We start from the raw sequence: 17,463 nt of genomic DNA, 5'->3' as shown, positions 1-17,463 counted from the left end.
TGATAACTAACTTATCATATAATATATATTAAATTATATGTTATATCAAATATAACATATAATCTATAGTTTTAATATTGTATCATATACAATATATCCTATAGATTTTTTTCTCTCTCATATGACATTTAATATAAATCACATTTATATTGAATTTAACAATTATTAATCCAGTTCATATAATTAATATTTGAATCATATTCAAATATTTATTTCCTCTCACTAAAACTATAATGTATCAAATATATTATAATAATTCTATCATATATAATTAAAATAACTTAATTATATCATATATAATTAAATTCCTCAATTAATTCGAACAATTCAAATTAATCCAAAAACTTATTCTCATTTAATCCTATTGAGCTACCAAGGGGACCTCATAGACCTGTAACTTGAAGCTCCAATGGTACTTGAATAATTAATTAAACTTTTTAATTAAATTACCCAACATCCATTAACTTTCGATCATTCCACTAAAAATCGAGAGTTGTACTCTTCACACTATATATATTTTTTTGTGTTCATTGGATATAACCAATCAACAATGCGATGACCCTTCACAAATTGTTCGTAAGTACAACTAAGTCAAAATTACTGTTTTGCCCCTATAAATACATCTAGCTTCTTAAGTACCACTGATTTCTCTAATGAACAATAAGTCATAGTCCAACTATGACCTAGTCCCTCTCGGGCCAGGTAAGGGTGTAGCCACTATGTTCAAGCCCCGAAATCAGCCCTTAAGGGAGCAATTTATTTACTTTCCCCTGCATCGGGGAAGAAGTAAATTTCGTCTCGTGTAGCTGTGTTCCCAGCTCCTCAGTCAGACCAATCCCTAAAATGGTAGTCTTATTGAGTTGGCAATCTAGCCACTCTAATCCATACAAATCAAATGACCGCCTTCATGAGCAGGAGTTCACAACTCACTCAGGATTCAGGTCATGTCACCTATGGTCATCTTAGTGAAATGTAAGTCTCTATTATTAACGGCGTCATATAAAGAGACTAATCATTTCGTGGTTCGGTCTTATACAAACTCTTTGTATAGGATACCCCCGCTCACATGTCTCTACATGAATGATCAGGATCAGATCATTTGTAGCACTTTACAACACTTGTAACACCTACAAAGTGGGTCATATCCGTAGTGTCATCAAGATAAGGTACCCAGCCTTATCCATCTACTACATACCTTTTAGGTTATTATTTAAACAAGATCCACTTGTATGTCTCTACATACTTGTTTAAATTACATAAAATAACCTAGGACCTTCGTTTATTGGATTGAATATATGCTTATAAAATAACACTTATTTTATTAACAACAATATGTTTATACAAAGTTCGCAAATTACGAGATTACAAGGAGATTTAGGACACCAATCCCAATAGGGGGGTGCTGTTGTCGTGAAAGAGAGAGAGAGGGGAGATAAAGAGCTAAATAAAAGTAGAGACGCATCTGGTTCGATTGATGGTCGGTGATGGACAATCATGTTTTGTTTTGTGGGATCCTTTGTTGCCGGGGGGTGCGATTATGGATTCATATGAGTTTACGGTGGTTTATGATGCACGGAGTAGTTTGGAGGTACGGTTGTCGAAGTTCATGGATGGTGAGGGAGGTTGGAGGTGGCCTACAGTGTCTTAGGAGTTGCTTGAGATCAAGGGTCTTATTCAGGCAGTGAGGCCTAGGGTGAGGGGGGAGGATTATTGGGTTTCGATGTCGGGTGCTAGTTGTCGGTTTCTATCGTTAGTGCGTGGGAAACTTTGCGTCCTCGTCGTCCTAGGTGTCTTGGGCTAGTATTTTGTGGGTGGGGGTGGTATTCTGCCTCACTCCTTCTGTACGTAGTTAGCTGTGAGGGACATGTTGGGTATGCAGGATTGGTTGAGTAGTTGGGGTGTGATGTCAGAGGGGGGATGTCTTCTGTGTGGGGGAGGTGTGGAGTCACAAGATCATCTATTTTTTGAGTATAGGTTTGGAAGAGAGGTGTGGTCTTGTGTGTTGCGTCAGTTAGGTTCGTCGCATCAGGTGGCAGGTTGGGATGTCAAGTTGAGTTGGTTGTGCCGAGTGGGGTCGAGTAAGGGGGTGCGTAGTAAGGTTTTTCGTGTTTTCTGGTGTGCTTTCATCTACTACATCTGGCAAGAGCGTAATCGGCAGCTACGTGGAGGGCGACCGAGGACGGTGTCTGCTCTGTTTCACCTTATGGTCTCTATGGTTCGTTCTCGAGCTGCTTCCTGGCGGGTTGATCTTCTTGGTCTTATCTAGTGTGTTTAAGGATGTTTTTTATTCTTTTTGAATTTGTCGTTGCTCTTTGTTTGGTTGTTGACCCTAGTTGTGGGATTTTGGTTTCTTTTCTGGCTTTCTCCCTAGTGGTTTGGGGGTATTTATGTTTTGGTTATGTTCTGATCTTATCTTGTTGGCTTTGTTTTGGTAATGTTGCCTTGTTTTTGTTTGTGTTTTTTTGCTTTGATGCCTTGATCCCAGGCTGTGGGATCCCCCTTGTTGTTGTATAATAATATCACATATTCTAAAAATAATAATAAAAGTAAAGTCTAGGGTTCTCCTAAAAAATTAAGTTTATATTTTTAATGGATAATTGAGGAAGGAGGGAAAAAGACTGTGAGAGGGAAATGAAAATAGGAGGGAAACAAAAAAATGAAGACAAAAAAAATCGGATCTTTAATGTCAGTTTAAAATCGACATTATAGGTAAGCCTACAATGTTAATTTAAAATCGACATTAAAGATCCGCTATTTTTTTTAAGAAACCGACATTGTACATCAGTTTTTAGTTTTTTTCAACTAACATCAAAGCCCAAATTTCATGTAGTGATTAAAGGTGTGTTTGGAATACATTTCCAATTGTTTAATTTTTTTAAAAAAAGTCATTTTGGAAGAATTTGGAGTGTTTGATAACTACTCAAAATAGCTTTTCAAGTGTATTTTAATCAATTTCTATCAAAACTGTTTAAATAAAAATGAGTTTTTTAAAAAATATTTTTTTTCTTAAGTCAATTCAAACGGGCCCTAAATCTCCATGCTTCAACAAGTTGAATTGAATAACAACAAAAACAACAACAACAATAATTTTAAAAAGATAAATCCCAAAGCATACTAAAATCACAAAATTACCCTCAAACGTAAAGTTGCTTCGGCTCTTCTCCTCTTCTTTTTATAGTAATTTGACCTTTGGTAGAATCGGTTTGTGCAACCAAACAAAGTTGGGAATAAAATCACTTAAAAAAAAAAAAAAAAAAAGTTTTAAATAGAAAATATCTTTTTTAAGTGTTTAACCTAATGATTACATCTATTTAAAACTCCATAATAATGATGGTAACAATTTAAACACCTTAGACATCCACAAGTCGATTTAAAACCCTCTATGCATGATTTACACACGTCTTGGATCTTTTAATTTCCATAAATTTAGCCAAAAAAAAAATCACATAATTATAATTTCTAAATAAGTTAAAAAAAAAAAGGTAAAACGAGAAGATGAGGAAGAACCACTCATATTAATCAAAAACTGTCATTATATATTTGATTCCGACCTTTCTTTTTAATTTATGTTTTCTTAATACAAGAAAGGGTGCGAGTTTCGAACTATAGATTTTTTTTTATCACAGCAATATATCGAATGTCATTTGAGTTATGTTCTCTTTGACTTTTCTATAATTTTTTATTAACCCTTATATTTAAAAAAGATTTATATATGTGAAAGTTATACATTTTTAAAACATAATTCATATAATTTAGAGTTTTTAATTAATATCAATATCAATGGAATTAGGGTCATTTTGATAAATTAATATTTAATTTAAAGCATAAAATAAAGGAGAAGGTTTCTCAATAGAATTGAAACTTCTTTCACTTTTTTATTTTTTTATTTTTATTTATAAAACAACCTTTTGAAGGAAAAAAAAATTAATTAAGTAGATGTCGTTATACATTCTATTTTGATGGGTTCAGTTTTTTTATTTTATCTCTAACCTTTCAAGAATTTTAATCCTTCACGTAATGATTTTCCTTTACAATCATCTTCTTATCATCAAAAGTATTAAAACAACGATGTTAAATTTAAATTAAAAATGCAATACCTTTTTTTTTCTATCAGATTTTAATTATTGTTAGTATAATAACATTTTCAACGTGTTCAATTCCAATAAAATCAATTTATTTCGAGCCAGAAAATTACTATAAATCTAGCTCATATGAAGTGAGTTTTTTCTTCTTTTTTTTTTTTTTAATCTTATAGATGGATAAGTCTTTTATCAAATTAAAATATATGACATTTATCTCTTACGTTATAAATTATATTTTAGAGTCGCATCATCATTTTATCAATAACCTTAAACCTTTCTTTTTTAAGTGCAAAACTTTCATTAGAAAGAAAAATATCAATATAGAGATGAAATAAAAATAATATTTTAAGAAATGGGTAATTACTTTAAATATATAGCAAAACTGCTAGAAATATTTTCAAATAAAGCAAAATGTCATTGTCTATCAGACGGTGACATTTTGTTATATTTATAAATTAGTTGGCTCATTTTTCTAATTCTGTACTCAACAATTCATATCTCAACACAGGTGTGGCTGTTTTATTTTGTATTCTTCAAAAAATATATAAACAATAGGAGGATCCATAACAAAAAAGAAAAAACAAAAACTTTTTTTTAGTATTAAGCAAAAGCCAATTCATGGAGTGCCACTACAAAAGGGAAATCTTGGGGAAAAAAAGTGTCTTAGGACTTTGTAAGGATGAGACCTCAATAAATATGAAAGTTAGAGCAAAAAAGAAACTTGGGAAAATCAAGGGCATAGAGAAGGAGTCTTTTCAATAATAGCATTATAGTTTTAAGAATTACCAAAAAGAGAATATATATAATTATATAATGGAACTTTCTTTAAGCTAAACCATGCATAATTATTTGGTTTGCCCCTTAGTTATTTTATGAAACTCTTGAACTTTTCTTTTTTTTTTTTTTAACTATAAATTTTAATTTCATTTAACCAAAATCTAACCCCTAGTGTTATCTCAGCTTTCTTTTAATCAAACTCCACCAATATTTTTAAAGACAATTATGATTAGTTCTTAATTATAAAAGAATAATATAATATATTGCTACATCAATCATCAATACTATCTTCAAAGTTATTCTCCCCATGAAGAAAAATGAATTAAAATCAGTTATTATAATTCAAACATTATTGTTAGTGAAAATAATGATTGATTTTGTTTGAATAGAGGTATATGTGTGGGATTTTTTTAACTTCTAACTCTTAATGTAGGTTACTAATGCCAAGACAAACTATATTGTTAATTAAATCTTTTAATCAATTATTGAAAGAATATAATAATATACTAATTAAGAGATATATGTTTGATGAGGTGATTTGTTTTGTCACAATTATTAATATAACTATCATATATCGACTATATAAATAATAATATAATATATAATATATACAAGATATATTGACACAAACCAATGATCTACTTAGAATAGAGGTGAATTATATGTCAATTAATGAACTACACTCATATTCGCGGTATGTTTATTTAGTTCTTAAATTATTTTTTTTTCAAAAAAATTGTAATTACATACCTGGCTCTTAAAATCAATTTAATCAGCACCATATGGTAGAAAATAGAAGGACAAAACAAAATAAAGTGACACAATCTTTTTTTTTTTTCTTTTTTTCTTTTTTTTATATATATATATAAGTTGTTTGTCAAATGTTATTGGGGAAGAATACATATCCATTTTACCCTTCATATTTTTCGTATATATCTATTTTACCCTCAACTTTAATAATTCATTATTAATCGTTTACGTTGAATTATAATGAAAGTAACAAATCACTTTAAATTTAATAAATTAAAAAAGTTTCAAACTATCTATTGAGAAGTGTAAAGGTCACATAGATTGAAGGGTTAAAAAATTCAATAAACTAAAGTAAAAATAAATCAATTTTCAAAATTAAGCGAAAATATTGTAATAAACAACTCATTTCAAAGTAGGTACATGAATTAATTATATAAATCTTAAAATTTTACTTCAAAATTAAAATCAAATTTTCAAAGGCACTATAAGAGAGATTCATTTGCCCTTTTTTTTTTTATTAATCTATTTATCATAATTCTCGAAATAAAATTTAATTATTCTAGAGATGAGTTTAATTTTGAAGAGAAAATAATTTATTGTTTTTCCTTCCATAACTTAAAGCACAATTTTGTGAATTTGAAGGTTGGTTTGAATTCAATTTTTTTTTTTTTTAATTTTGTAAATGGGTGTCTCTTTGATTAAAATTAATTTTCCTTTTCAATTTTTTAGAAAATAAATATACCATAAAAATATTAAATTTCTATTATTACTAACAAAAATATATAAAATCATTACAAAATTTTTGCATACTAAGAACTCAAAGAAAAATATGAATTTCATAGTACACATGCGTTGCATGTAGTCATTTTCTAGTCATACTAAATTTGCCAATATATATCTAAAATAGAAAATACCATTCCAACAATTTTTAATGAAATTTAAATATCACGTCATCTTTAGTTTTTCTTTTTCTTTTGAAATTTATTTATTATGTCATCTCATTAGATTAATGATATCCACAACATACATTGAATAGAATCAAAATTCTTAGTATAAAATGTGTAAGTGAAACTTCTTAAATATGATAATTGATTAAATGGCAGAATTATCCACAGTAAAAAAAGCTAAATTCATAATTTAATTAGGATTTATTACAGCATTTGATAGTACAAGTCCACCTACCATGTAACACTATCCCTCAAAATACTACCAATTAAAAGAACAATTAAGATTTACACTGTCCAAATAAAACTATATAAAACTTCATGATCATAGTCAAGAGAATCATCATAAATTCAAAATTAAAGTCCTTGAGCAATAAATAAGAGTTCCCAATCCATTCTTTTCTTATTTAACTAAATACATAAATCACATCCATTCTTAGGTTTGATTGTAAGTTTAATTTTGTCCTAAATTTTAAAAAGTTATAAAAAATTTTAACTTTTGATTTTATATACTTAATACAGGTTCTTGAATTTTAAAAATATCTTACGAATTTTTAAATTTTTAATTTTGTGTCTAGTAAGTCTATGACATATTAAAAAAATTTAAAGTAATTATATTGGTGTATATAAAATTGAATCCAAGGTCTAGTAAAGACTCTGAACTTTAAATAGTGTATCTAGTAAATTTGTGACTTTTAAGAATTGTTGAATAAGAGAAATGACCTCTTAAATACAACTTTGAAGAATTAGTGACTTATAAGACACGAAATTATAAATTGAAGGACTTATTAGGATCTGTTTAGTGACTTGAGCAATCTAGATTCTGTTTTATGTTTTCGAATTCACTAATTTAAGAAAATATGTTTTGACGAATGTGTTTTTAAAACTATTTTTAGATGTCATTATCTAAATGAATAAATTTTGAAAACAATATATTTTTTTATTCTCAATATTTTCATATTTTAAATTTTAAATTTTAAAATGTATTTAAAAGATAAAATCTTTCATGTTACAAACTCAAAATCATTTTTGTTAATTTAAAATATGTATAAATATAATATATTATAAATTATATGATTTTATAGAATAATAAATATACAAAAGATTTAACATAAAATATGTTAATTCATTAATTAATAATAATATACATTCAATTTAATAGTGGATAACTACAATTAATTTTATGATTTATTAGTTCAACCACACGTGTAGTAAAAAATTTGAAGATTTAACCTTTTACTGACATATATAGGCTTATCAAACACATTTTGAACTAGAACCGATTTTTGAATATGCAACCAAGTGCATACTTTGGAAATAAATGCCTTCGAGAGTTCTAAAAGTTAAAATACCAAAATAGATATAAATATAAAATTTAGAGGTTTATTAGACAATTTTTAAAATTTAAAAACGGAAGAGACAAAAACTTAAAAGTCAGGAACTAAACTTGTAATTTAACCAAATTTTTTTATCGAATAAAAACATAACACATGGTTGAAAAAAAAATAAAATCCAAGAAATCACTAGTGTGCAACTAAAGTTTTGCTGTGCTAAAATATATTTTGGGGAGACATTACAATGTGGATCCAGTAGACATTACATGTGATTACAAAAGGAATTCTGTGTGTATATCACATGCCTCTGTGGCCACTTTCTCTTTCCTACCTCCATTTCACAAGGAAGATATAATTGAAAAAATAATACATAGATATATATATAAAAGAAAAAAAGAAAAAAAGAAAAAAGAATAATAATAATAATAATAATAATAATAATAATAATAATGTGATGATATATTAAGCATCTTTCTTAAAGCTGCAACTTCCTCTTAACTCATCAGAAGGCTCATTATATTATCATAAAGATATGATATACATAACTTACAATAACATATAACACTATCACAAGTTATTCAGCCAAAAGAATGAAATAATACAAATCTTGAAGATGACTATGACATGAAAGAATTTCCCCTTCCCCCCCATCATCTATCTCTCACATTTCTTCATAATAAAGCTCTACAAAGTTTCCTTCATGAGTCCAAAGAAAGACTTTGTTTATTTTCCCCTCACAAATAATTAATACATGAATTGAGAAGAATATGATAAATAAAAAATTAAAAAAAAAAAAAAAAAAAAAAAAACTAAATAGTCATTGAGAAATTTTGAAAAAAAAATGCATATGATCATCTTATGCTGGCAGCTCTAGACACAAAGAAAGGGAAGAGAAAGTATAAGAAGTATCTGGGCAATGAAATTTTTTTTCTTGGGGGGTAAAAAAATAGAAGGAACGGTAACTTGGGGGACTGTAATGCAAAAGGGTTAGGAATTTTTTGGGTGTAAATGAAACAGAAGATTGAGATGTGGGTGTATTGTGTTTATATGAATCAAGCAATATTATTGAACCACCGCCATCGATTGAAACTCACTCGCAACACCATTGGAGTTTCCTACATTGTTTCTTCTTTGAAACTCTATTTTATAATCAATGTTACCGTTTCTCTTTTCTTCTGGTAAATCGTCGTCGTCGTCATCATCACTGGAATAATCGTCGTTTTCGTCATTGTTGTCTCGATCGAGATGACGTCGATAAATGTCGTCCTGCAGCTCCATCAACTCATTCACAATGTCTTCTGGCTTCAAATACAAAACAATAATCGGAATTTATAAAAAGAAGGTTGTAATTAGAACAATGATATATTTAATGGGTTAACAAGTTTTACCTTCGTGGATGTTGGTTGTTGATCTTCAGTTCCTTCACCAAAAAGAGTAGCGGACAAACCTTGTGGAATCGAAGAATGGGGTTGAGGACCTTGAGGACGAAGATCTGTTGTTGGGTTTTGTTCAAATTTGTTGGTATCACTAAAGGAACCAGAATCAGAAGCAGCAGTAGAAAGGATTTTCTTGCGATAAAGAGCATCAAGTTCATTGAAATAAGGGCAAGTTTTAGAATCCTCACGGCGTTTTTTGTTGCTTTCTTTAACTTTCTTGAAGTACTTATTGATATTCTCCCATTTCTCTTTACATCTTTTAGCACTTCTCTTGTAACCCATCCGTAACATTCCAGCTGAAATCTCTTCCCACAGAGGACCCTTTGGACCTGTTTCTTGATACCTCGATTCAAGCCCACCTCTCAGCTTTATTAATGCTAAAACTTCTTGTTTTGGCCATCTTGAAGAAATGGGTTCTGAAGATCCATCTCCCCCTTGGCTAATTTCCTGAAACATTGGTTGATCCAATGGGATTACTGTATTTGAAGGCGGCTGATTCTGAAGGTGTGGCAGAGTTTGTGGTTGTAATAATGGCTGAGAAGGGACAGGAGATAGTGGTGCTGGCACAGGCATAGGCATAGGTACAGACACAGGCACAGTTACAGGTACAGCCACAGGCACAGGCACATCAAATTGTTGTTGTGGGGCTGAAAATTGAATGGTTTGGCCAGTAAATTTCTGAAGAAAAGCAATGATGGCAGCATCTCTAGAAGCAGAAATTGTCCGCTCTTGAGCCATTCTTTCTTGTTCTTGACTCAATCTCACCATCTCTTCCCTTTTCCAATTCTCTTCCCTAACCATCCTATCTCGTTCCCTTTTCTCAATCGCTTCCAAAAACTTCTGTTGCATAACTTCCTGTTTCTCCATCACTTGTTTCATCAAACCCTCAAAAAACTCCATCATCATCTTATGAGTTCTTGACTGATCATTCCCTTTAACCACCCCTCTACGCCGCTTCCGACTACTTCCCGCTACGTTCTCCGGCAACCCTTCAAGGTCAACATCAAACCCCATCACTTCATCTTCATCGTTATCATCGTCTTCAGTGGATGCAGACGAGGTGTTCGACGAAAAGCTAACACCCGTAGCGGCGACGGTGGGTGGTGGCCGGACAGTGAATTGTTCTGGTGGAGGAGAAAAGATTCCCATTGGGGTTTGTGAAGAAGATGTGGAAATTTTGACGGATGAGATTGGAGTTGGGTTGCTAATCCCAAAGCCAACGGTAGTGGTGGGGTGTTGTTGTGGCAGTGTGAATGAAGAAGAAGAAGGCGCCACGTTTGCGTTATGAAGAGCCTCAAGTTGCGTAAAGAATTTGTAAGTTTTGCCATCTTGACGCCCTCCTCTTCCTTCTTTTGTGCGTTTGTAATATTTTTGAACATTCTCAAATTTCTCTTTGCATTTTTTCGCATTTCTCTTGTAACCCATTTCCCCTAGCTTCCTGCATTAATAATCAAATCGAATTCCTCGGGATTTTAATCTTAATTTCCTTGATTTCACAAACAGACTTAATTAGCCACAGTTTCATGCAAACAGATCTGGGGAATAGAAAAACAACTCATGAATTACCTGGAGACTTCATCCCAAAGAGGTCCTTTAAGTGTAGCATCTCGAAACGCTGAATCCATCTCTGACCTAATCTTAAGCAAAGCAAGCGTTTCTTGCCGCGGCCATCGATTACCACCGCTTCCGCCGCCGCTACGGTCAGCTTCTTCATCGTCAACCACCATCTGACCGCCGCCGCCGCCGCCGAGACGAATGAGTTCCTCGTAATTTAACGAAGAGGGTACAGCAGGAGGTCGGCTACTAATCGGAGAAGCAGCTTCGACTTGCTGAGAATCACCTATGGTGGCATCGATGGTTAGCGGCGGCGGTGAGGAAACTCCAAATAATTGAGATCGATCAGGTAATCCTAATCCTGATCCGGATCCAGCTGCAGCTCCTTCCATGTCTCCACTTTGTTTGAACGGCGGAATTATGGAAATTCAATGGGTAGCCTGCGACGGTAGAGTTGAGTAGCAGTAGAGATGAAACTCCATGAAAGGGAGAAGAATGAAGAAATGGGGAGGATGGAATTTAAGGGAATGGAAAAAACTTAAAAAGAAGCCATAATTAAAAAGCAACAGAGAGAGAGAGAGAAAGAGAAGACAGCTGGAAAAAAAAATGGAAGTCAGAAAGTGAATTCCTACGAGTTAGTGCTATAAGGGATTTTCAGAATTCGATTTTTTTTTATGAAAAAAATTGGAAATAATTTAAAGAAAAAAATACCCAGAGAGAGAAATTTTTGAACAACAGTAAAGAAGGAGAAGAAGAAGATGGCATAATCATCTTCATCGCAACAGCACTGCAGAGCACTAACAGTGTTTTTTGTTTTTGTTTTTTGTTTTTTGTTTTTTTTTTTTGGTGAAAATTTTGAGAGAGGGAAACAAAAATTGAGAGGAGAGAGAAAAGAGAAAGAGACATAAATGAATGGAGATGAGGATTATGAGGATGATGATATACTTCCTTTTTTTCCCCTTTTCTTTTATGATGATTAAGAGAGAGAATTTTTAAACTATATAAAAAATAATTAAAATCTCTTTTTTTTTTTTTTCTATCTAACGCTTATTGAAACCGACATGTTAATTACGATTGAGTTAAGCTCATTTCATCATTAGAATATTAGATTTTTCAGTTTATTTCATATACTATTAACTTTGATTCATGTTAATATTTATATTGGTTCTTATATAGTTATTATTTTGATCTCTTAAAATGAAAGTACCAAAATGATCACTTTTAATAAAGAAAAAAACTTAGGTGCAATCTAGTAAAAATTTGACTATGGCCTTTTTTAATGATTATTTTTATTATGTATAAAAATATGACTTGCATGAGTATTGAGTATTAGGTTACACTTAATTATTGTCTTTTTTTTAAAAAAAATAGATGGACTAACATAGACACTTAAAAAATACAACCACCAAAATGAAGATTTTGAGAGTACATGGACTAAAATAAACCAAAATTGAAAGTAAAGGATCAAAGTAATATTAAAATCTTGTTGGAAGGTCTTGAATTGTTATATGACACTCTAAATTACCAAGAAAAATTTTGAATTGTATATGCATTATTTGTTATTTACGATTTTGATCCTAGATCAGTTCAAAGGAGTACGTTACATATAAACTCTTTAACCCTATCGATACCTTTACAATCTGTATTATATGATATTTCTATTTAGTAATAAATTGTTTTCTCCTTCTACTATCAGACATAGTTAACACATTGCGAGTGAACCGCGTTATCTTTATGTCAATATTTTCTAACAAATCTATTTTAATTTAATTTTGATATTTTTAATAAATCATAAACTAATGATTTCAAATAAAAATTGCTCGTTAAATAATAATAAGAAAAAATATAATGAGTATCTATTTTCAAAATTTGAAGTGGGAATGTTAATAGAGATAAAATTTTGTTGGTAAAATTTAACCCAAAAGAAAGTTACTAATATAAACTAAAATTAAATTTGATTGAAAGTATAATGATTAAATTAGGGAATTTTATATTTAAAAAATCAGTATTTAAACTGAAATAAAAAAAGGGGTGAGAGAAGAATGTGCGTGTGAAATGAAATGATACAACAGAAGAGATGCTGGGTTGCGTTGACAGCAGCTTTTTTGTTTCTTTTTCTTTTTCTCACACTTTGTAACTAATAATTTTATATAAAATAATATATCTTTTTTTTAAAAAAAAAAAATTACATTTATCGACAAACACCATTCACTCCAGTTCAGTACTTTCCTTTTTTCCCCTTTTCTTTTCCAATAATTAATTCTAACTCTAATCGGCAATCAGCTTAGACAAATAAAATAAATCAATAATTATATAAATGTCCTTTTCACATTTAAACTTTCATTATTATCCTTATTAATTTTGCATTTCCTATTTAATTACAAATTTCGCACATGCAAGTTTGAGCATTTTATTCAACCAATTCCATTAAAAATCACTTTTTGTTCCTAAATTTTGATGCTAGGAACCATTTTCCCTCTATTTTAACTATTTAGACTCTTTGATAATAGATTTGTTTTTTATTTTTGTTTTTAAAAATTAAACCTACATCATCCACATTTCTTATTATAATTTACATCTTTCTTAAGTATAATAGTTGAATTCTTAGTTAAATTTCAAAAACAAAAATAACTTTTTGAAAGTTACATTTTTTATCCTTATTAATTTGATTTGGTTTTTTAAGTGATTGGTGAAAAGTAGATAATAAAGGAAGAAATTTGGGGGTCGAATTAGTGTCCATAGGGTTAATTTTCAAAAACAAAATAGTTACTAAATGGAGTCTTGGTCTTTGAGATTTAGCATGTAATAATTTATGACATATAATTTGAGAGAGATTTGAAATAGTTAAAATCACTTTTATTATTGTCAAAATCACCTAATTTAAAATTAGTTCTAATAGTATGAAAATTATATTTAAAGATAAGTTAAATATTGATTTGATTTTGAGTGATTGAAGATGTGTTTCATAGTGATTTAAAACATGAAAAAATTGATTTTAACAATATCAAAATCATTCTCAAGTATTTAGATCCTTTACTTTTAAATTTGTAACAATGTAATCTTTAAACTTTTAAATTTGTAACAATTTAGTCTTTAATATGAAATATCTCATCAAACTTAATTTTCGACTTAGATTATTTAATGACTCAGTCTTTATGATTTATAAACATACATACCACTCAATCAATGTAACAATCTATTTGTGTATGAAGTTTCATTAAATCTTAACAATATTTTTTACAATAGGGACTAAATTGTTACATATTGTAAAGTATTAGGACTAAATTTATACTTATTAAAGTTTATGGAATAAATGATTACAAATTTAAAAGTACATTGACTAAATCTTAACTGACTAAAGTTTAGTGGCTAGATTGTTATGTTATTCCAAACTTTAGTGATAAAAAGTGATTTTTAACCCAACTTTAAAAAGCATTTTATTAAGTCACGAATTAGTAAAAGACTTGTTTCATTAAAAAAAAAAATTATATATTTATTAGTGATAATTTAAAAAGAAAAAAAAAATCAAAGAGTGGCATTTTTTTAAAACTTAATTAGATACGTGTTTTATAATTTAGGGGATTTTCAAAAATAAAAAAAATAAGGGAAACTATTTATACAAAATAGTAAAATTTTAATTTTTTTTTTACAGAGGTTGATAGAAGTTTATCAGTATCTATCCGTGATAGAAAATAATGGAAGTCTACTCTCTATCAGTGCTTTCTAGCTATTTCTATATATAGTTTGACATTTTTTTATTTGTGAAAATTTTCCTATAATTTAACAATTATTTCGTTTGGTAGTATTTAAAAATTGCTCACTAAGTCTCTATATATTCTTTATTTTGAAAAAAAACTACAAAATTGCACCATCTTAGTCTCCCGATTTAAAAGAAATGAGCAGGGAATTTGAACTTCCAATCTCAAATAAGGTAGTTATAATGCTGTAGATCAATAATTCAAATTTCATATTCGGTTAACGGTGTCCCTAACATTCTCTTATATCCCCGCAACCTATCAACATCATTTTTACTTGTCTTGAACTGCTTTTAAGAGTGAAAATGGTCCTCACAAACCAACATTGAGTCTTTTCAACATACTTTGTCTTAACTAGCATGTATCCTAGAAGAATCCTCAAGAGATCACCCATTACACAATTACTTCAAGTCAACTTCTCATGATTAAGTCACTGACAAGAGAGATGCACCTTGATGGTATAAATAGTAGCTATATCAATTGTTCTAATTTTTTTTAACCAAAATTTGATATCATAAAAATTTCTCTCATTTAGATTCGATCTCGATTTATTCATGTATCCCTTTCAATTCTATAAATTGGTTAAGCGAATATCAATTTGAAATGATAAAATAATTTTTTTAGACGATGAAAATATGTGTGTGTGTTTTTTTTTCCCTTTTAAAATTTAGAAAAACTAATAGGAAGATGAAGAAAATAATGTGAAAGTTGGGGGTGTAGGATAAGAAAAAATAGAATTGGAGAAGGGAATTTAATAGTGATTTGACCCAACGTTTGTTGGGGGTGTAGGATAAGAAAAAATAGAATTGGAGAAGGGAAAATAGTGATTTGACCCAACGTTTGAGTGCCGGTGTCGGCGTGGCCTTACATAATTGGATTTTGCTTTAACTTTTCCCAAAAATTGACACCACCTACCCCTGGCCCAACTTCTCTTACATGCACTAGATTCCCTCCTTCCCTTACCTATTAAAAATAATATACCACTAATTAAATTATAGCTTTACATCTTATTTCCATCCTCAACTTTAAATAATATCCTATTTTGATCACTAGATATTTAAAAATGTCTATACTGATTCTTGAATTATGAATATTATTTTATTTTGATCTTTAAATTTTTAAAAATAAAGTGCTTATTTTAATATCTGATATATTAAGATTTTGTTGACTCTTTAATAAAATTGCGAGCTGACTTGTATTTTTGGATGATTAAGTTAGTTATGCTAAAAAATCTAGAGTTTCAATCTTGAATAAGATGGTAAAGCAGGGGAATTTAAAAGATATTTTAAGCTCAAAATTTTGATAGTTCAGTATTTTGAAGTGATGATTATTGGTGTTTTACTTCATCTTTATCTTGCCCAATATATCTTGAACATTGTCATCCAAAAATACAAGCTCCCTCACATTTCTGTTGAAAAGTTAATATAAATTCAATAGTACGGACTAAAATAAACACTTTTAAAAGTTTAGGGACTAAAATGAACATTTTGAAAGTTTAGAGATCATAATAGACCAAGATTCAAACTTCTAACAATTTTTAGGGTCACATTTAAGGTTAATTGAGTTACGAGATTTGAATAACAATAAACTTTGTGTCATTAGACATATATAAATACCAATTGAGCTATATTTCCTTTAACAATTCTTAAAAAGTTTATGCCGGAAAGGTCTTACTAAATAGAATTTTTGGTATTTCAATTTTGTGTTTAACTGTTTTTTCAACTTAAAAAAAAAAAAACTTTTAAAATGTCTAATAAATTTGGAAACTTCTCATTTCATATTCTAAATGGTTTTTCGATTTAAATCCCTATGTTCGAAATTTTAAAAATTAGATTATCTATTTTATATAAATTTAAATTTTATGTTTGATATAAAATTATAAACTTTCAATTTAGAGTCTTATCAATTTTGCATATAGTAGGTCAGTAAATTTTATGTCTAATAATTGGACCTATTAGATATAAAAGTTAAAAGTTAGAGACTTACATAAAATCAAAAGTTTGATGACTTACTAGATATATTTGTTTAAAGTTAGATTTCATTTTGATACAAACATAAGAGTTCAATGGTCTATTAAATATTTTATAAAATTTTCAAAGATTAAGCAGTGACAAACTTGAAACTTTATAGACTAAATTAATAATTTTAACTCTTTTTTTAATTATATAATTTGTAAGGTATAGAATTGGAGGAATCATAAAGTCATATCTTTCAGGTTGTCTAATTTTCTTTTGCTAATTTTAACATTCATGCATGGAAATGGAATAATTAAAAAATTGTACATATATGAAAGTAAATTGAAATCTTTAAGAAATAAAAACTAAAATGAACATTAATTAGAGATGATTTAGTTTACAATAAAAAGGAAAGGGGAAGAAAAAAAAAAAGAAGAAAAAGAAAGAATATAGAGATAGAGAGAGGATGTATTTAAAACCATGGAAAGCATAGAACAAACATTGAGAATAATATGAGAAGAGAGCACATGTAGCGCACATTATTGTTAATTATAATTTCCTAGAAACTAAAAATGAAAACCATTTAAAATAGACCAAACTCAACCTAGTTCAATAATAATTGACATATATTATTTATTTTTAAGTCGAAAATTAAATTTCTATACCCTAGCTACTTGTACTAATTAGAATCGGAGGTTAAAATGTCATTGTTGACTAAAATATTAAAATCTCAATTTCATGAAACTATCGATAAAAATATCAATAAAATAAAATGTTGATATAGACCATCTTAAAATATTTAAAAAATAAACATTTTATACTTTATTAGCCTTATCTCTAGAAGCAATCAACAGAGTTTTGAACAAATTAGCTGAT

General features: G+C 29.2%; 2 protein-coding genes across 5 annotated transcripts; one reads left to right on the top strand and one right to left on the bottom strand.

The window, feature by feature from the left end:
• The first annotated feature begins 1,474 nt into the window (after positions 1 to 1,474).
• Positions 1,475 to 2,266, top strand: LOC150031685 (uncharacterized). Its single transcript, XM_090307981.1, has 2 exons — positions 1,475 to 1,588; positions 1,880 to 2,266. The coding sequence occupies exons 1-2, from the start codon at positions 1,475 to 1,477 to the stop codon at positions 2,264 to 2,266; spliced, it is 501 nt and encodes a 166-aa protein (XP_090164107.1).
• Positions 2,267 to 8,375: 6,109 nt separating this feature from the next.
• Positions 8,376 to 11,851, bottom strand: LOC120067158 (trihelix transcription factor GTL1-like). 4 transcript variants are annotated; one of them, XM_039018613.2, is made up of 4 exons: positions 10,890 to 11,781; positions 9,512 to 10,761; positions 9,276 to 9,414; positions 8,376 to 9,189 (listed from the first exon to the last, which is right to left on the bottom strand). In XM_039018613.2, the coding sequence occupies exons 1-4, from the start codon at positions 11,267 to 11,269 to the stop codon at positions 9,174 to 9,176; spliced, it is 1,785 nt and encodes a 594-aa protein (XP_038874541.1). In that variant the 5' UTR covers positions 11,270 to 11,781; the 3' UTR covers positions 8,376 to 9,173. The 4 variants fall into 4 exon arrangements, with proteins under 4 accessions (XP_038874541.1, XP_038874542.1, XP_038874539.1 ...); XM_039018614.2 differs by having other exon boundaries at positions 8,376 to 9,185; XM_039018611.2 differs by having other exon boundaries at positions 9,276 to 10,761; positions 10,890 to 11,851.
• Between the last annotated feature and the right edge of the window lie 5,612 nt (positions 11,852 to 17,463).

This window comes from Benincasa hispida, chromosome 12 (genome assembly GCF_027475165.1).
Source record: "Benincasa hispida cultivar pf3 chromosome 12, pf3_genome.v1.1, whole genome shotgun sequence".
NCBI classification, from domain to species: domain Eukaryota; kingdom Viridiplantae; phylum Streptophyta; class Magnoliopsida; order Cucurbitales; family Cucurbitaceae; genus Benincasa; species Benincasa hispida.
Note: the sequence above shows the minus strand (reverse complement) of the source record. Positions and strands in the feature narration are given on the sequence as shown.